The 21,078-nt window shown below is 43.8% G+C and overlaps 1 protein-coding gene across 1 annotated transcript in view; it reads right to left on the bottom strand.

The window, feature by feature from the left end:
* The window catches only part of EPB41L5 (erythrocyte membrane protein band 4.1 like 5), a gene marked incomplete in the record, with an annotated part of 2,576,260 nt that overhangs the window by 1,801,921 nt on the left and 753,261 nt on the right, over positions 1-21,078 (bottom strand). Inside the window, 1 exon segment of the mRNA XM_044060661.1 lies at positions 5,722-5,842. Coding sequence (XP_043916596.1) covers positions 5,722-5,842 — 121 coding nt within the window.

Below are 21,078 nucleotides of genomic sequence, written 5' to 3' on the forward strand. Positions count from 1 at the left end.
TTTAAGCTTATGTTTAATGACTATTAAGTTAATTGATCATGTGATGTGTTGGATTTGGTACTTTAATATTGTAAGAACTGTGTGTCTGTTTCTGATGAAGTTGTTGTGAGGTACGTTAAAAGAATGAAAGTTCTAAACAGAGTATGTTTTTACCTGGACACATCTTTCCTGTAGACAGTTGCATGGCAAACAAGGTGGTGACGGTTAATAAATTAAACTGATTCTTCTATCTTCTACAGTAAGGGTTTATACTGCATTAACCTTTTGTGTTTTGGAAGTAGTATGTACATTTAATTTACGTTAATATTCTCACATCATGTATGCACATGCGATTACTTGAAGGCTAATTACATATGCAGACCGGGTTGTCACTCAATTAGCGACACACCCACTTCTGCGCAAAACAAACTGGTGAGGCCCGCAAGTAAAATATCGCCTCAAAATTATCTAACACAGAAATGTCCTTTTCTGGAATTTTTTTTTTTTTTTTTGGGGGGTGGGGGGACAAATGGCCAAGTATAAAAGCAAATAAAAAAGGGAAAAGAGGACATCCCCACCTGGTTCCTCTATTCAAACAAGGGTGGAGGTGTTCCTCTCAGACGAGCTTAGTTCTTGCCTCTGACCCTCGTACAGCTTCCTAACTATTGTTTTATCAGGGAACACATGCTACTATTACCCTTCTCAAAATCCCAGCAGAATCTATTAAAAGCCTTCTTTGAATCGAGAACCACAAAATAATCCTGTTTTCATACTGCTTCCCTCTGGGTCATAACTGCTCTATTAATTGTTGTCAAATGTTTGCCTCACCCCCCCCCAAAAAAAAAAAAAAAAAAAAAACAGTGATCCATGGCTATTAACTTTAGCAACACCTTTGCCACTCTCTTAGCTAGCACAGGCAAACACTTTATAATCATGGTTTAAAACTGAAATTGGTCTATATGAAGGTAGAGTTTGAGGGGTCTTACAATGATCACAGCTTTCTTCCAAGGTGCTGATAGTGTCACATGAATTTAAGAACAGGGTTTACATACGTTCTGAGGGAAATGAAATTCAGTTGAACTGACAAATGGTTTCAAATGAGGGAATACAGCTGCTGTAACACCCAGAGCACTGGACTGATTACGGACAGGACTCATGAGTTGAAACTGCCGACCAGGGGACAACCTAGTAATAAATAACCAAATGAGTGTTTGGTCTAAGAAGTCAGTGGAAAGTTGGATAAAGACCTTACTGAAAATGTTGATCTGCCACTGAAAGACTGCTTAATCTATTTAGTGATGACTGTGGGACTGCTTAACATACATACACAGTTACAAGTTGTTTATGGTTCTTTAGTAAGGGCTGGAAATCAAGAATGTTAGTTGTCCGAGCAAGAAAGAGATGTAGCCAAAGTCATTTGGCTGAGATGAGTAAAAGTAAAGACGGAAACGGACTAAGAATCGAGACAAATTGTAAACAACTAAAAGGAAGCAAAGCAGAAGAAATGGATAGGATCAGATTTTTTAGTTTAGAATGCTAGTGGACTGACAAATCATAAAAAGGCACAGAAAATCTTAATATACATTTACAAAAGTGGAGTTCACACAACTATGCTCCATCAAATTCACCTACATGACCAGGAACATGAACATTTTATTGGAAGAAATAGAATGATGGGATTTGAGGGCCCACTTGAGAGGTGACAGGAAGACAGTGAGTGTCGAACAATTAAAGAGAAAGTAGTACTCAGTGTGAACAAAGCTTTTCTCACAGCTTAGGAAGCTACTATAGCACTGAGGGGGTAATGGCTGGGCAAAAGAATTACTATAGCAAATATATGTAGCCCCCCCCCCCCCCCCCAAAGTTCAAACAAAAGAAATGAAGCTAGTAAAAACACTGCACCAGAGGACTTTAATTTTGGGGGACTGGAACTTGATATCAAATAAAAATCATACAGTGAGCCTGAGACAGTGTAGAGTAAGAAGTGAAGCCATCTATCTGGACAAATATCTGAACATATTTGGTCTACAAGATGTTTACAGACCAAGAAACAGGAAAGGGAAATTCATACATGTCATGCGACACTGTGATGGTTGAGATTAGATAGAATTTGTGTCACAGAGGAACATGTGCATTTAGTACCTGGACTATGAGGCTCATGCTATCTCACTTTCTGAACATGCCCCAGCATTAATAAGGAGAAAACCAGTCAAGACTGGCACTGTGAGGTACTGGAGCTTTCCGGTACATTTAATGAGACCAAACTTTACTCAATGGACTGAAGCACATTTACAACAGTTTTATATAACCATTTGCAGGAAATAGCAAGAGCATTATTAGTGGAATTTGACATGATGAAGACAATACTGCAATGTTTAGTAGCCATACGGAGACAGGCATCCTTGATGTCTATGGATGCCAGAAAAGTCTGAGAGAGGATCAGAGGAAACAGGGTCTGAAGGGTGAGCACTTTGAAGGAGGGCATCTTTAGGAAGGTGCTGAACAAGGAAAGATCTAGGATGGGTCTCCAGGGGCCTTCCTTTCTGGGTATTAAGAACACGCGTGAGTAGAAGTCTGTTCCTTTCTGGGGTCTGGGCACTGACTGTATGGTTCCCTGTTGTAGCAGGTCTGCCAACATTTGGGGGAAGAGGGGTACTTGTTCTGTAGGTGGTTGTGGGATGCCTCTGAAGGGAGGCACAAAGTGCCATGCCATGAAATATCTATGTATTATGTACAAGACTCGGGCATCTTGTGTGATCAATTTCCAGGTTGGAAGGGATAGAGATAGGCAATGGGAGAGAGGGGGTATTGCAATGGAGCTCTAAGTCACAAAGAACCTGCTCTGTCAAATAAAGGCTGCTTAGAAGTGTGTGAAGAAGGGGGAGCTGAGAAGTGATGAGGCTTCTTGCTCCCCTTGAAGGACTTGAATTGGGAAAGCCAGGTTTACCTGCAGACAAAAACCTGTTTGGAAGGGTAGTTCCTGTGAAATAATCTTTGCTCTTTTCCTGCAGTGATCTGAAGAGAACAGCTGAAGTCTTTCCAAATAATGCAGGGGAGCATCCATGAGCTTCGCCTTGATGTCCTCAGGGAAGGGATGAAGCCTTAACCAAGCAAATCTCCTCAGCACTGAGGCAGAAGCCGCAGCCCTGGACTTAGCCTCAACAACATCACAGCTGCATTTTATAGAGTGACGGGCCACCTGGGGGGATGCAGCAATCAGGGAAGAGGCCAAGGTCTTGTTTTCTGAATCTGGCATGTCAGAAACAATTTTTGATAGTTGTGACAAGTTCCAGAGAATACTTGGTCATAGGAGTCTGATAATTCAAAGCCCTGAAGGCTAGAGTAGCTGAAGTGTAAATTTTCTTCCCAACCTCTCAAATTGCCTACTGTCTTTGTCAGTGGGTAGGAGAGAAGTGGAAGGAAGAGACTTTGAAGCCTTATCTGAGGCTACAGAACATGACAGTGGGGTCCACCACAGGAGTCTTAAATAGGAAACCGTTGTCTTGAGGGGCTATACATCTCTGTATGGCTTCTTAGGGGTAAGAGGCTGAGAGTCAGGGTGTAGGGACGTGGAAGCAAAGGCATCCAGAAACACAGGGATAACTGGGGGGACAGCTGAAGGGCTGGGAGTTTCGACCTGGAGAAGGTCATAGTACCCGTTTTGTACCTGACATTTGAAAACTGTCCCACTTGAAGTTGTCTCTCATTTTTAAAAGGGAATCCCCAAATTAGATTTCCTCCATAGGGGATTCTGTTTCATTGGAATCCTCCTCGGGGGAAGCATAGTCTAATGGAGGGGGAATTTCTGACGAGTAGGCTAATGCGTCACTGTCATCATCTGAAGAAAGATCCTCATCTGAACTAGGCTGTTGTCTTACCCTCTTTTGGGCGGAGGTAGGCAAGGACAGAAGAGGAGCTGGGGACCCAGCAGTAAGCCTCAGGGGACATTAAGGCCTTGAATAATCCTTGGGCAAAAATTTGCCACTCTGAGGGTTTTGATGAGATGATGAAGGTTTAGTTTTCTGCCTTTTCTTAGCAGGAATGTCCATCCGGTGTAAGGTTGGGGGGTCAGATGGAGGCTTGCATTCAAGCAAATCTGATTCAACCCTCCCCCCCGCTAAGATTTGCGTGATTCTCCTAGGAACTTCCGATAGGATGAGCCTTGGTTCCCTCCTGGGCATTGGTACCTGATATCTGTGTGAGGCCACCCTAGACGTGCTGGCATCCGGTTCTAAAGTGGCCTACAACACAGGCTCATCCTGAGGATCTGGATCCAAAGCAGAGCACATCTCCGAGCTATCATGTGCCTCAGGAAAAATGTCCACAGCGAGAGGTGCAACTGAAGATTCAGGCCTAGGCCTTTTGGCATTCTTTTTCATGGTAGGCTCAGTCATCAGGCCAGAGGAACCCTCCCATTGTGCTTTTAGCAAGAATTTTAAGCATTGGTTTTCTAAGTATATTGCCAGGGATGAAAGTTAGCTTCGAAGGGTCTTGGGGATGAATGACTGCCAGATAGAACAGCTTTTATGGTCGTGGTGGGACCCAAGTAAAAAAAAAAAAAAAGGCACAGTGAGACTGACTGGAATCTGCCTTCCACAATCACACTTCCCTTTCTTGGATGACATTAACTCAAAGGAAAGGCAGTACAGCAGTAAAAAACACAAAATGTTCCCCAATGGGGCACTTATCTTTAGTAGAAAAACTCGATTCCTGCAGCAGTGACGTTGGGGACTGGCGATCAGACTGGCAGCAGAGAAGCTCTGAGGATGGCGCATACGTACGTCTCCTTTATGGCCTACGTCCGATAAAGCTGCCTATGTGAGATGTACCACGCACCCTACAGTAGTAAAAGACTTTGGTATACTGGCTGTCGGGTCGCCTGGGCAGGCAACTCCCTCATGTATAGAATACCGCAACAGATGAATAGAAGGACATGCAGATCAATATGCCACTTGCTGTGAAGCATCATCTATAGTAATAACTCTGGGAAATTATTTCAATAACTGGTACGTCTTATGCTATTACTTCCTGAATGTGCAATAGTCAGGAATGAGCCACCACTCCATACATGTGCAAATATGAACACCAGAATATATCATACTAGAACTGATGAAGTGCAATTTTCTAAGCAATCACAATGGGAAGTCATAGTCTTTGCAATACCTACTAGTATAATACTGTCTAGTGTCTTCCTGTCCAATTGTGGTAATTTAATGTGTTAATATTTTAATTATTACTGTATGTGCATTAGTCTTACTGTCATTCAAACTATGCGTTTCATTATGTCTTGCACGGGGACCAAAGCGACGTAATTTTGTTCAGCTTGCACTGACATGTACATCTGATCGACAATAAAGTTTACTTTTACTTTGAAATGTGAGAACGGTTGCTCTACTAACAGATTAGATTCTTCCATTCTATGAGCTTTTTTCTTGCCCTCTTCTATATTAATTCTTTCATTTTCTTCATCTGAACGAATTCTCTAGGTTCATAGAAATTACTCTGCCTAACACATTCTCAAAAGTTTTAAATGAGTTTTCATTTAAGTAGGAATGCAACACTTGTACACCTTACTTATGTAGTCTGTTTAAATTCAACTGGATGAACACGATCTAATCTGCTATTTTAAACAGAAAAAAAAATGTACTTTGCCATTTTTGTCGGACATTACCCATATTGCACAGAAACACTGTTCCATTTTTGTCGGACATAACCCATATTGCACAGAAACACTGTTCCCACCTGTACTCTTTCCATTTTTCGTAGACTGCCTGCTCCATCTCCTCTGTCTGTGTAGGGACAAATCGGAACTCTGACACAATGTCTGGCAGATGCTCTGCTGGATCCAGGTCACCAAGTTCAGCTGAAACAAAGTATATTTTTAGCAATTTTCTCACACCTGACATTGGCAAAACACGTCAATAAAACAATTTCAAAATTCTTCACTCTGTCCTAGTCTTATCTATTTGATTACTGCTGTCTTGCTAGGACCTGGCAGTCTCCTACACTCACCCTCAACACCCCCCCCCCCCCCACCCATCAGTAATAACCCTGCTGTGCAGAAATGTCAACCTAACAATTAATAATGTAGTCTTACATTTCTAAATTATTTTGGCAATTCTGCACAAGAAGTACCTTTGCAGCATACCTTCAAGATTGGTATAAGTTCTTTACCACTGATTAACTACCATTGACCTACACTAGCAGCAACATTCTAAATATATACATACATAAAAAATCCAACTCCAGCAACATTTAATGAATGCAAGCACCACTGCATCCACTTCCATAGCTCTCATTCACCTCTCCTACTCTCCCAATTAATTTATAAAATGAGACCACTCTGGGGCAGGGAGACAGAGGATTAAGGCTGTCAGCTGCAGTTCCTGTAACACAGAGTGATTCCTTCAGCTGTCATTTGCCTACTGTGTGCCCTTGACCAAGTCACTTAACCAGACGGCTGAAGGACAACTGGGAATTTAAGTTAGGCTCATCAGTGGTCCCCTGGACTACTAACCGGCTAACTACCTATGAGGGACTCAGCCCGACAAGGTAAACTTTCTCATATCAGAAACATGGCCAACAAGACAAACTTTCAAAGCAGATGTTAGTATGAGCTTCCAGTTTTTCATCTTCTTCTTACAAAACACAGTACACAATTGCAGTCTGCCAGCACATCAAAAAAATGAAAGATGCCTAATGTCATGTCACTCATGAAACGAGAGACATCCAGCATTACAACAGAAGCAACACAAGTCTAAAAAACAGTCAGTGGTATCATACCAGAAAAAAAAAATTACTTGCCCCATAACAAAACACAAACTGCTAGACAAACGATACTGCAAAGTTACTGGGTAATTAAAACTGCTGCTCTAAGAAGAAATTTTCTTTAGCTAGCAGTATTCAACATGCATGCAATGGAAAAAAATGCCTCCATGTGAAATACTAAGACTTGGCAAACATTCAGTCTTAAATATCATGCCTAAAAATTCAAGTTAACAGGAAAGTCTAACCAAAATCTAATTTGATACAGTTATATGACTACTTAAAAAAAAAAAAAAAAAAAAAGGAAATTTACTTTTTAAACCGTGCTGACAAGGTCCAGTTTTATTTCTGTAAAGCATGTGTCTAATACGGCAATCGTAAAGACATTATGACTAAATTAGAGCCATATTTAAGTCAAGAAGCAAGACTCAAAATGGCTAAAATAAGGGCACTAAGAATATAAAGAATTCTGCTAGAAAACAAAAAGGTGACAACTGTGGTTCCACAGTGTTCAGTTTATTTCCCATATTTTATGCCATTTACAGAATAGATTATGGCGGTCACAGTGGTGCAGTCGTTAGCGTTGTTGCCTCACAGCAAGAGGTTCTCCAGTTAAGATTCTCAGCTGGGGTACCTTCTGTGTGGAGTCTGCATGTCCTCCTTGTGGTCGTGTGGGGTTTCTCTGGGTGATCCTGTTTCCTCCCACATTCCAAAGACATGCAGTTGGTGAATTGGACATTCTAAATTGGCCATAGGTGTGAGTTTGTGCGTGAGTGAGTGGTAAGGATGAACTACTACGGCAGGGGTAGCATAAACCTTGGCTCAAAATGATTGTCACTGTTGAAGCGACACCATGCGCAAAAAATGGGATAAGGGGTTGAGGATGGATGGATTTAGGAATAAAATGAATGGTAGCTTCACTTACATGTTACACAAAACATGAACTAATCAGCAAAACAGTACTTTTACAAAGGGACTGGAACAAGTTATGGGTTCACTGTCGGAGAATATAAAGCTTTGGGTATAATAGGCATAACAACACACTGGTAGAGTAAACACTGCTGATTGGGCTTTTGGACTGTCTGAGCAGTCCATCAGGATCCAGTACTTTTGCTGGTGCTGAAATGCTTTAATACTGACTAGAGCTCAGCAAAGGAAAATAGCCACTCAATAAGAAATACAAGGGCAGAACAGTGCCCAGCATTACTATCATGCAGCACTTCTTTCTCCAATTCGATTCCCACCTGAAATGTCTTCTGTAGGGAATGAGTATACCCTTCCTCCATTCACATACTGTACTGATAGACTTACCTTTCTCTCACCTACCAAAAACTTGCTGTAAGTAAACTGGTGAACTTCCAAACTATCAGCAGTATTTTGTGTGTGTGTGTGTGTGTGTGTGTGTGTGTGTGTGTGGGCACATGCCTGTGTATAGAGATATATCGCCCTGAAATGGGGAAAAAAGCAGACCTCAATGAACAAATAAATGAGACTCATTTAAAAATATCGGTGTGCTAGAAAATATTTAGATTTTTACACTATGGCATTAGAAGGGCAGCTACGGTGGTGCAGCGGTTAGTGTTGCTGCCTCACAGCAAGAGGTTCTCCAGTTCGATCCTCGGCTGGAGTGCCTTCTATGCGGAGTCTACATGTCCTCCCAGTGGTCGCGTGGGTTTCCTCCCACATCCCAAAGACATGCGGTAGGTGGATTGGACACACTAAATTGGCCCTAGGCGTGAGTGCATACACGCGTGTTCCTTCTGTGGAAGGTTGGGTGCCGGGCTGGCAACTTGACACCGTAAAACTCCACTGCTAATCATGAGCAGACGGTGATCCGCTGTGGTGACCCCTAACCGGGAAAAGCTGAAAGAAGAAGACACTATGGCATTAGAACAGATTTAGATTTTTATCCTGCAACAATGCTGTATATCATGACTACTTTTCATGGACAAGTACTCATGTTTGGAAAATTAATGTTAATTTTGTCCTATCATACTGCACATGCATTTTTTATTTGGCTTGCATTTTGCTGAATGTCCTGTAAAGGCTCATACTCTGAACTTTGTAATGCATTATCTACACTTTAAAGTAATGATTTTTCAAAAATTAACCATTGCATGAAAAAATTCTGTGTGTGAAAATCCAGATGGAAGATCTTTCCTGAATGATTCTCTAAAGCCAGTGTTCACTTAGGAGAAGAAAAGCAGCACTTAATAAGAAGACACCTTTTAAGTAGAGACATACTGGAATGTTAGTTAAACCCAGAGTAAAAAGTCAAATTATAGATCTGTCTTAATACATCTGTGCAAGACTGACTGACTGATTAATAACAGCTAAACTAGCTAAAGGGGACAGCTGGAAGGGAGCAGAAGAAAAGGCTGGCAAGGGATCAGGAGAGGTTAAAGAAGAACAGACAAAACAGAACAGGTCAGATTGCAATGTGATTATTTTCTCTGACAGGTTAGCATTCCTACATTTGTGGCCATTATTGGGAAGACCCAAGGTAGTATTTACACAGATAAGGAAAAGTGGACAGGAAAGTGGGGAAATGTCAGCACTCTACTAAGCCTGCCATGAAATGAGTGGAATGTGACTTCTGATTACTGTCATCCAAAGGACAAGTGATAGTTAAAATGGATGGATGGCAATTGACATGGTGAATAGAAAAAAGTGCAAATTAAAAAATTAAACAGTAAAGGAAAAGAAAATAGAAGGGGAAGGAGAAAGCAAAACATGAAAGAAACAAGGAAATAGATGACATTGTCAGTCAGCAGAAGGTACTGAAGCAGAATCAGGTGAGTAGGCAGAGTGCAGAGACAGAAAATTTGTCTCAATAACTGCTGAACTGAAAAATCAGAAGTATTTAAGATGGCATGGAGTAGGTGTAGTAAACAGGGAAAGATGGGGTGGAGCAAATGCAGGGTGCTAGTTGCTATAACCAGCTCAAGAAAAAACATGACTTTTTAAAAGCATTTACATTTTTTCTAAACGGCAAAATTTTGCCTGATGTAAAAAGCTGTTGCACTACTCCTCAAGTAGAAAGTACAGTTGTTTAAAATCTTACCATGACAGTAGATGGTCCTTCTCTTCACCATTGCAGTAATCTTCACTAAAGGATAGCCCAATATCTGGCCAGTATACCAAAGTCTTAGGTTTTCAAGGATATCATACATCACACAAATGCTCCTCACTCACAGCGTATGGCATAAAAGCGACGTATGGACTTCCATACCACAGAAATTTATAGCCACAGGAAGAAAGTACAGTTGTGTACACTTCCATAAATGTAGACACTCAAGTGTTTTCACTGTTGCAGCCATCACATTTGGGTTATCTGCCTGCAGGTAGCCCTCAGTTGGCCTGAATACCAGAGTCTTGGGACTGCTGCATCGGATGCTGTCGCTTCTTCCATGACGTCAGGGCGTCATGGGTATAAAACATGCAACAGACGCCATTACATCAGTTTTTCTTGCCCCGGATGTCAGGAGCCCCCTAAATAGGAAGATATTACATGGTGTGGAACACCCCCAGCAAAAAGCAAATAACAATGACATAAGTTATGCCAAACAAAAAGGATAGGTATAAGTAAAGTGAAGTCAGGTGGCTGGAGGGAGGGTAACCAGGATTGCAACAGTGAATACACTAACATCTACATTTATGGTAAGTGTACACAACTTTACTATGTTCTTCGTGTTTCACGGTTGCAGTCATCACATTTGGGTCGATTCTTAAAGCTGAGGATGGGTGGAGGCAGTCAGGAAGCATTAGGGCTGGCAAGCAGGCCCTCTTAAGACTGCTGTAGCAAATCCAGCTCTGGATTTAGAAAAGATAGGTAAGTGGTAATGCTTGGCGAAGAGGTGTACAGAGCTCCAGGTTGCAGCTTTCAGGATGTCCCTGGCAGGGACTCCCCTAAGAAATGCGGTAGAGGTTGTAGTAGCCCTAGTGGAATGTGTTCTGATCCCCTGTGGGGCAGGTTTCCCATGATGTTTGCAGCAGAAATGGATGCAGTGTGCTATCCACGTAGAAATGGTTTGCCCTCTGCCCCTGTAGCAAAACTCACTAGCAGCTGGTCAGATTTTTAGAAAGGTTTAGTCCTGTCCAGATATAACCTAAGCTGCCTGTGCACGTCCAGGGAGTTGCAGGATCATTTCCCCTTTATTCTGAGGATTAGGGAAAAAAGGTTAGCAAATGAATGGATTGGTTTAGTCGCACTAGATACCCCATTTGGCATAAATGATGGGAACCCTGTCCACATGGAAGATAAAGAAGGGTTCCACAGCCATAATAGCCTGCAATTCAGACACTCTTCTTGCTGAACTGATGTCTAGAAGTAAAGCTGCTTTCCAGAAGAGGAATTTTAACTCTGCTGAAGCAGCAGGTTCAAAGGGTGGAAGCGTGAGTTTTTCCAATACAAAGTTAAGGTCCCAGGCTGGAGTGGAAGCTCTCCTGGGAGGTCTTAAATTTCTGCCTCTTCTCAAGAACTGTTTGACTTGAGGATGAGAGAAGAGGGGTGGCTCAATATTATGAGCTGAGATGGTAGAGGCATGAATCTTAATAGAAGAGAAGGACAGGCCTTTGTGGAACATGTCTGTTAAGTAATCTAGTATACGAGGTAAGCTGGGCACATTTGTGTCCATTGCTTGAGACTGGTTCCAAGAACAGTATCTTTTCCACTTTTCTGAATAGGATTTTCTAATAGTAGGCCTTTTTGCCTCCAGGAAGACATCCAGCACCTGTTTACTGAGGGTTCAGGAGATGAACCAGGCTGCTAGGGTCAGGGTTTGGTAACTGAGAATGCAAAATCTGGCTCTCTTGCTGGGACAGCAGGGAAGGGGTCTGAGGCAGGTGCCAAGGTGGCAGTACTGTCAGACTGCGCAAAGGTGGGTACCAGTGCTGGTGTGGCCAGTCTGGTGCAATCAGGATTGTCCTTGGCTTGTCCTGTTTGATCTTTAGTAGAACCTTAGAGAGGAGGGGCAGAGGGGGAAAGGCATAGATTGAGAGGTTTTCCCATGTAAAGGGCAGAGCATCCACTTTCCATGTTTGGCTGTGGGGAGTTCTGGTGCAATATTTGCTCCATTGAAAGTTCTGAGGGGAAGCGAAGAGGTCCACCTCTGGTGCCCCCCACCTGTGGATCAGCAGCTTGAATGATTTGGGTTCCAGTTTCCACTCATGCGGATCCATTAGATTTCTGCTTAAGTCGTCTGCCAGAGAATTTAGTTTGCCTGGCAGGAATTGAGCTTGCAGGTGCACTTGGTTGCTCAAGGCTGTGCTCCACAGAGCCATGGCTAACCTGCAGAGTGGTTAGGAATGGGTTCCCCCCGTGCTTGTCTATGTACCACGTAACTGAGGTGTTGTCTGTCTATTATTAGTTGCCCTGGAACAATAAGGCGTTTGAAAGCTGTCAGAGCATTCTGTACAGCTAACATTTCTTTTTGATTGATATGCAAGTGCATTTGCTTTGGGCTCCATTTGCCTTGAATACCTTGTCCTGCCATGTGAGCCCCCCATGCAGAGTCGGATGCGTCTTTTAGGGTTTGCGCGGCAGGGGGTACAGTGAAAGGGAGTCCTTTGCTGTGGTAGCAGACCTCTGCCCACCAAAGAAACTCTGCCCTTAGGCAAGGAATGATATAAATCATTGTTTCCAGGTCCTGAGAAAGTTGAAAGAGGCTTTTTAAGTACCACTGAAGTTTCCTCATATGCGGTCTTGCATATGGAATTAGTAGAATGCAAGAGGTCATGAACCCTAGGGCTTGCAGTATTTTTCTTGCAGAAAGCTGGGTTTTGGTGGCCAGTAGATTGAAGTAGTTTGTCAAATACATTTGTTTTTCTGGAGTGAGGAATGGCATCTGGGAAGTTGTGGTCAGGCTTGCTCCCAGGAATACAACATGTTGGCTGGGTACCTGATGTGATTTATTTTCAGTGAAGTTAGAAGTCTCTTTACAAATGTCAGGTGGTGGAGTAGCAATTCCTGACTGTCCGCCTGAATCAGGCAATTGTGCAAGTATGTGTAAATTTGAATTTTCTCTGCCTGCAATATGCAATGGCTGGAGCTAGGCATTTTGTGAATACCCTGGGCGCAGCAGATACGCCAAAGGGAAGTGCAGAGAACTGATAATGCATAGAGCCTGCTTCGGAAACGTAGGATATTTCCTGCAAGATTTCCTTATGGGAATGAGCAGATAAGCTTGTTTTAAGTCTAGGGTGACCAGCCAGGAGTCCTTGGCTAGCACAGGAAGCAGCTGTTGGAGAGTAAGCATCTTGAACCTTGTAACCAACAGGAAGGTGTTGAGAATAGCCAGGATAGGGCGCCAAGAGTTTTCTTTTCTGGGTACCAGAAACAGTAGACTAAAAACCTTGTCCCCTATGCTCTGCTGGGACAGGTTGACTAGCCTTGATACTGAGAAGAGAAAGTACTTGCTTTTGGGTCTCTGCCCACTAGTTTGGGGGGAGGTCTGGTCATCCACTTGGGGTTGGCAGTAAGGGGAAGTATAATCTGTATCCCTGGGATACAATGTTCAAGACCCATCTGTCCTGGGTGATGTACTCCCAGCTTTTTGCATGTAGGGCAAGTTTTCCTCCTAAGGGTGCAAGTACTTGGGCAAGGCTTGGAAGAATTAAGGATAAGTCATTGTGAGATTTTACCATAGGATGTTGGCTTACTACTACTTGTTTTAGAGGTGGGAGTACTCCATTGCTTAGATCTGTGCATACCTTGAGACTGTAATCGTGGTGGTATGCTGCCCCTGGGTTAGGACTGAGAAGGTCTGGGAGGGATTGGAAAGGACCAGTTTTTAGACGGTCAATGCCTACAGAATTCTAGGTGGTTGTACCTGTAGGAAATACTTAACAGTTTGCATAGATTTAGCTTTTTCCTCCATCTTTTTGAGGACGTCTGCTTTACTGCCAAACAGGCTTTCTTGATTTAGTGGTGTATCTAGTAATTTTGCTTTGACATAGTCTGGCAAAATATGTTCCTTAAGCCAAGCATGCCTTCTAAGAACAGGTCCAGTGACAGCAGCCCTGCAAGATACTTCTAAGGCATCAAAACCACATTGCAAAGTATGTTTTCCAACTTGGTTAGCAGAATGCATTAACTTTTGTAAATCTTCATGTTCTGCAAAATCAGGAATCAACATAATTTTCTGTTTAATTAGCTTCATAACATGTTGCTGATACTTTAACATATGAAACTGGCAATTTAAAGCACTGATGACAAGAGTAGCAGAGGTGCATATCTTCTTACCCCATCTGTCTACAGCCCTAGAGTCCCGGTCCGAAGGGGTAGGGCTTTTGGCTATTGTAACCTTAATGCCTTTAGATCCCTGGGAAATGGTCTCTGGATCTGCAGTAGGATTCTTAAAGAGGAGCTTGTGGGAGTCAGGTACTCTGTAGTACCTGTCAGGTTTCCTGGCCGCTGGAGGCAAGGCATCAGGGGTAAGGCTGGATTCCAAGAAGACATCATCTACAATATCCAGAACAGGGGTATAGCTAGAGGCCTGTGTTGAGGCAAGTCTAAAAATTCTCTGAGTCTCTTTTTGGACTGTAGGTAGTCCTGGCATTCCCAGCGGAAATGCTCTTTAAGGTATGCAAGGTTTCACCAAAAGAAAAGTCCCCTGGAGGGGAGGCAGAGGGGATGGAATCCTCTGCATCTGAATCCTCACAGGTAGATAAGGAAATGTCCTGGTAATCAGAGGGATTAGAGTTATCAGGCTCACGGTCTGTAGAATCAGAAGGAAAATCAATCCTTTGTCCAATAGAGGGAAGGCTGGCTTCGCCTAATTAAAGTCATTAGGTCTTCAGCCATTCTAAGCATTTGTTTCGGTGGCATGGGAGCTTGAGCATGCGCTTTGGTCGTCGTTTTTTTTACATGAAGTGTGAACTCTGGGTCTGAGAAACTCGTTAGTTTTAGTCAAAAACGAAGATGTCAGTTTAATATGATCATGATAAGGTTGGGATACACCCTCAGAAGCCGGTGCCTGCACAGAGGCTCCAGACCCATCCAAGGTAGAGACATCCGCAGGTTCCATAGTCAAAGAAGCAACTCGCAGCATACCGAAATCCGAAAGGGTCTCAGCAGAGGCCTGCAAATCTACAGAAGAGGGTATTATCCAGGGGCTGCGAAGGTGCCTGAGAAACAGCCTATGCGGTCTGTCTCTGTCTTAATCCTTACTTTTTTTCGGAAGATCGGTAGTCGGATGGCTTATCAAAGCAATTTTGGAATACGGAGAACGACAGTGAAAGAATTTAGCAACAAAAATAGCCCGACGACAAATAGTTCAGGCGTTGAATAAGGACAAAACCGATAGCGATGAACATCTTGGTCTGGGCCTAAACAGATGATGCAGTAAGAATGAAAATATCTGTAAGGCATTTGCTTTCCACAGGCAAGACAATTATTAACTTTTTCTGACATCCGTTAGAGCAAGAAAAAAAGATCCCCAGTGGGGTACTTATCTTTTAGAAGACTTCACGTCTGAAACTCGAAAAACGAAAATTTCAGGAGGCGGCCGACCAGCACTTGTGAACTGCTTCTGCTTCGGACACTGCAGGGTCAAGAAAGACTGATGTAATGGTGTTGGCTACATGTTTTCTACCATGACGTCTTGACATCATGGAAGAAGCGACAGCATCCGACGCAGAAATCCCAAGACTCTGGTATTCAGGCCAACTGAGGGCTACCTGCAGGCAGATAACCCAAATGTGATGACTGCCACAGTGAAACAAGAAGAACATCAACAGTCCAATGAGAAAAGAGGAACATGTGCATCCAGAAGGAAAAAAGGAGTAGTCGAGAAAAAGGGGAGGAGGGAGGGAACACTGCAACGGTGAAGAGAAGAACATATACTGTTATGGAAAGATTTTACATAACTGCACTATGCCCTTCCATATCACTTTTTCAGTATTCTTCACTAAAGGGAGAATACAAAAGCTCAAGAAGAAATTTGAGAGAAGGAAGGCCCACATGAGTCCTCAAAAAAGCCAAGAAGGATAGCTCTAGCAAAACCAGCTCTAACCCTGAAAACAACATCTAATTTGTAGTGCTTAGTAAAGGTATGGACAGAGGTCCAAGTAGCAGCCGCAATGATGGAATTGGTATCCAAGCCTTTGAAAAAAGCACCACAGGAAGAAACAGCCTGAGTAGGAACCCTAACAAAAGCAAAAAGGCTTTTCTCATGAAAGGAACAGCCCGAGTAGGAACCCTAACAAAAGCAAAAAGGTTTGTCTCAAGAAAGGAGTAACACAAAGAAATGGCCTTAGAAATCCACAAAGAAATGGTTTGCTTAGAAACAGCCAAACCTGAAGATCTGGAATGAAAAGAAACAAAGTTGCTCAAGACTTGCGAATGGCTTAAATAACACCTGAAGTATCTATGCAAATCTAAAGAGAGAGTGAAGAACCTTCCCACTAGAAGATTGCAAAGAAGGTGGGCAAATTAGTACACTGATTAAAAGACAACTCATTAACCACCTTGGGCATAAAAGAAAGATTAGTACTAAGAGACATCTTGTCCCTAAGAAAAGCCAAAAAGGAGGAACAACCATAAAGTCCTGAAGCTCAGACACTCTCATAACGGAAGTAAAGACCAAAAGAACAGTCTTTCATGTGCAATGCTGCAAGGAAGCTGAAAGTTGCAGGCTCAAAAGGAGGCAGATTCAATTTTTAAAGAACAAAACTAAGGTCCCAGGAAAGAGGAATAGGTTGCCTGGGAGACCTAATATGATGGATGCCTTTAAGAAATTATTTAACCTCACACCTAGAGGCCAAAGGAGACATCAAAGGCAGACAGGCAGAAACAGCTAAAATGTGAGCTTGAACTGAAGAGTACGCCAACACAGTATGAAGCAATTCACACAAGATGGAACCATGGGAATCTCCACAGAAAGGGGATCCTGGTTACAACCAAGGCACCAAACAGAAAATCTCTTCCATTTGGACACACAGGATTTCCTGGTAGTGGATATTTTGGCCTCCTGTAGAATCTGCAGCACATCCTCAAGAAAAAAAGATACCTAAAAGAGATCAAAATCTCATCACCCATAGTGTCAGCTGAAGAGCAACAAGAATGAATGATAGACCCCTTATCTTCTCTGAGTAGGTTCACCTGTGAGATAACTTGTGGTGGTTGCCCTTGGCTAGGTACTGAAGAGGAGGGAATCAATGCCGTATGGGCCAAAAAGGAGTCCCCAACAAAGTTTTGGGGTAGTTTTGCTCTATCTTGAGCAGGACTCTTGGAATGAGAGGGAAGGCATAAATAAGAAGTTATGTTCCTACCATAACGTTCCATGTTAGTTGTCTTCTCTCGCCTTCTTTCTTGCTTGATGGGTTCGGAGCCGATCCCTCGGCTCCGACTCAGCACTTGCTTTAGCTCGAGAACTCCTTTTACCAGCTCGAGGCAGCCCCATATCCCATGATGCAAGGCAGGAAGTACCCAGATCTCGTTTGTTGACAAAAGGGCAATAACACCAAGCATAAAAATACTTCCCAAAGGAAGAAGAAACTTACAGATGGAAAAAGGACCAGGTCAGAATGGTCTTTAGCATAATAGTTTCTTATACAAGGTCTGTCCAGGCCAGGGGGAAGGAGGGAGGTGCAGAAGAAAGAAGGCGAGAGAAGACAACTAACATGGAACGTTATGGTAGGAACATAACTTCTTAATGTTAAGTTGTCAATCTCGCCTTCATTCTTGCTTGATGGGACCGTGTCCCTAGCACCTCTATCCTGGGTGGCTCAATGGAACAAACTCTTGAGGACTGTAGAGCCAAAACTGGCTCTGTCCCTGGAGGCCAAGTCCAATTTGTAATGGGAAACAAAAGTGTGAGGAGTGGCCCAAGTGGCCGCTGCACAAATAGTGTCCAAAGGCAGTCTAGCTTGAAAAGCTGTAGAAGTAGCTAAACTCCTAGTTGAATGTGCTTTAGGTTTTGAGCACAGCTGTTTTCCCTGATCGTATAGATTTCAGTGATGACCAAGAAAGCCATCTGGACAAAGTCACTTTAGAAACAGGAAGGCCTTTTTATTATCCGCATAGGAAACAAAAAGTTGATCAGATTTCCTAAATTTTTTGTTCTGTCCAAATAATATCTAAGCTGACGGTGGGCGCCAAGATAATGTAGCTTTTGTTCAGCTCTATCTGAATAGTTAGGAAAAATACAGGGAGATCAATGGATTGATTCAGATTGTTTTAGGCGACCTTAGGTAAAAATGATGGATTAGTTCTCAAAGATACTCTGTCTTTGTGAAAAATCAAATAGGGGGGTCGAACCGAAAGAGCATGAAGTTCAGACACCCTCCTGGCAGACGTAATAGCCACAAGGAATAAAGTTTTCCAAGAAAGATATTTCAGGGAACAAGAAACAGCTGGCACGAAGGGGGGAAGAATCAAGGATGTCAGCACTAAATTTAGATCCCACTGAGGAGGAGGATTCCTGATTGGAGGCTTTAGTAGGAAAATTCCTTTCAAGAAGGCCCTGCAGAGCCTATGGGACATAATATTATGATCTGCTATCCCAACATGAAAATTAGAAATAGCAGCCAACTGAACTCTGACTGTGGAAGAAGAGGAGCCTGCATGAAAAATCTCTGCTAAGAAATCCAGAACTGCCTGAACAGGGGCAGTAAAAGGATCAATATTTTGGGCCTTAGCCCAATAAGAGAAACGTTTCCATTTGCTCGTGTAAATCCTCCTGGTAGAGGATTTTAGTGAAGCTACTATGATATCTCTAACTGGGTTAGAGATCAAAGGAAGCCTGGCTAGGGAAGGAAGTGGAGCAACCATGCTGTGAGGTTGAGAGAAGGGATTGACCGGTGCAGCTGACCGGATTGGTGAATCAGTAGATCTGGCACTGGGTCCAGATGCCACGGCTGCACCAAAAGGTGATGATGGAGGAACGGGAACCAAACTTGTCGAGGCCAGTAAGGGGCAATGAGAATCAATTTGGCTCTCAAAGCGGTAGCTTTCTGGCTCACCTGGCGGATCAGAGGAAATGGGGAAGGCATAAAGAAGTCCCTGGGGCCAATCCTGGGTCAGAGCGTCTCTGGGGATGGCCTGATAGAGGGAAGAGGCTGAAGAAGTCTGGACATTTGCTGTTTTGGGGAGTAGCAAAAAGATCGCAACATGGACGACCCCATTCCAGAAAAATCTCTTCCGCTATGGATTGCTTGAGAGACCACTCGTGAGGCATGAGAATAGCTCTGCTCAATCTGTCCGCTATAATGTTGGTTTTCCCAGGGATATGCGTTGCTACCAGAAACCGATGAGAGGAGATCGCCCATTGCCATAGTCTGAGCGCTTCTCGACACAAGGGGTAGGACTTGGTTCCGCCTTGTTTGTTGATATACCAAACTACAGACATGTTGTCTGTGTGGACTGCAATTGTCCCTACGGGAAGAAAGTCGTTGAGGGCTTGCAACGTTAAAAGCACTGCTCTCATCTCCAGGACATTTATGTGCAGATGGTACTCGAACGGTTGCCACGCCATGAACCATCCTGCCCTGATAATGACCCCCCCACCCGATCAGGGAGGCATCCGTGGTGACAGTGGCTATCGGGGTCGGGGGTACAAAGCACCTGCCTTGGTGAACCTGAGACGATGTGATCCACCAAGCAAGATGTTGTTTGCATGTCTGTGTCACCAGAATCTGGTGACGCATAGGGAGTTGCTGGTATGACCACTGTGTGAACAGCATCCACTGAAGGAGGCGCATGTAGAATCGAGCCAGGGGAAGAAGAGTAATGGCCGCAGCCATGAGACCTAATACCTTTAGAACCATTCTGGCCTGTACTTTCTTGCTGGCCAGAATGATCCTGACATGAGTCTGAATGTCTGAAACTCTTTGTTCTGTAAGGGTAGCTGACATCCGAACAGTGTCTAAGTTTGCTCCTATGAAGGTAATAGACTGGCAGGGCGATAAGGATGACTTTTCGAAGTTGATTGAGATGCCTAAATGAGAACAAAGGTCTATTGTGTAATCCCTGGCTTGTATAAGCTGATGCCTGGTGGTGGCTGACAGGAGCCAGTCGTCGAGATCTGGAAACACCTGGAATCCTTGGCGTCTCAGGTGAGCCGTGACCACTGCCATGCATTTGGTGAACACTCTGGGGGCTGTAGTGAGACCAAAGGGCAGGGCTCTGAACTGGAAATGACTGGTCCCCAGCCGAAGCGGAGAAATCTCCTGGGCGTCTGTGAATTTTGATGTGATAATACGCATCCTGAAGATCTATTGAGCACATCCAGTTGTCCTTCTGTAAGAAGGGCAGAATTGACTGAAGAGTGACCATTCGAATCTCGTCTTCCTGACAGACTTGTTGAGTCTGCTGAGATCCAATATTGGTCTCCAGTCTCCCGTCTTTTGGGGACCAAAAGAACCTTGAGTAGATTCCGGCTCTGAATGGTCTATTGTAACTGGCTGAATGGCTCTTTTTGCAGTAGTTTTGCGATTTCTGACTCTGCAATGTCCCTTAGACCGGGTGGTACATCTGGAAGGGAACTTGAGGAAGGGACTTTCCTCGAAAGGAATTATGTAACCCTTGGATATGATCGACTGTACCCATCTGTCTTGAGTGAGGGAATGCCAGGCTTCTGGGTACAGTGATAATCTTCCCGACTGCCTCCAAGGAGGGACAGCCGGGCAACACCTCAGGGATGCTGAAAAGGCTTCTCAGGAAGAGACTCCCTGTTGCCCTGGTTCTTGGACCCCTCTGCCTCTAGGCGTCTGTTGTTACCCCTCTGCCTCTGGGGTAAACTGACCACGTGAATCCGCGTGACTCCTTGGGATTTACGGAACCACATCTTCCCACCCTTCTGTCCTTTGGGATAAGGCCTAGAAGGGTGGAAAACGGACTCCAACAGCAGAAAGAGTCTTGCCGTCCTGCTCACACCTGGTCAAGGTCTCCTTCACCTGAGGGCCAAACAAAGCTGACCCATCAAAGGGAGAATTTGTGAAGGACGCCTTAAAGGGATCCAAAAATCACATAGCCGCATCCAGGCTTGGCGTCTAAGAGCCACACCTGTGCCTGCGGCTCTACTCTCCATCAGCAGCATAAGATATTAGCCGCATGGAGGAGTTAGCAATGGAATTGAGGGTTCCTAGTTGGAAGCAATCTTTTCTTGGGCCCCTGCAGCTGTAGGATCCTGAACTACTTCTCCCAGCTCCTTCAGGATATCTCTGGAGTCTGGTGAAGTGACAAAGATAATTCAGCGCATAGCAAAGGTCGCTGAGGAAAACATCCGCTTGCATACCTATCCATGGTCCTAGAGTCCTTATTAGGAGGATGGGCCACGGCACGGAAGGATCTGCAAGTTCCTTTTGGTGGCCGCACCACCATGGCATCAGCGG

Source organism: Protopterus annectens, chromosome 2.part0, assembly GCF_019279795.1.
Source record: "Protopterus annectens isolate FY-2018-M chromosome 2.part0, PAN1.0, whole genome shotgun sequence".
Lineage (NCBI taxonomy): Eukaryota > Metazoa > Chordata > Ceratodontiformes > Protopteridae > Protopterus > Protopterus annectens.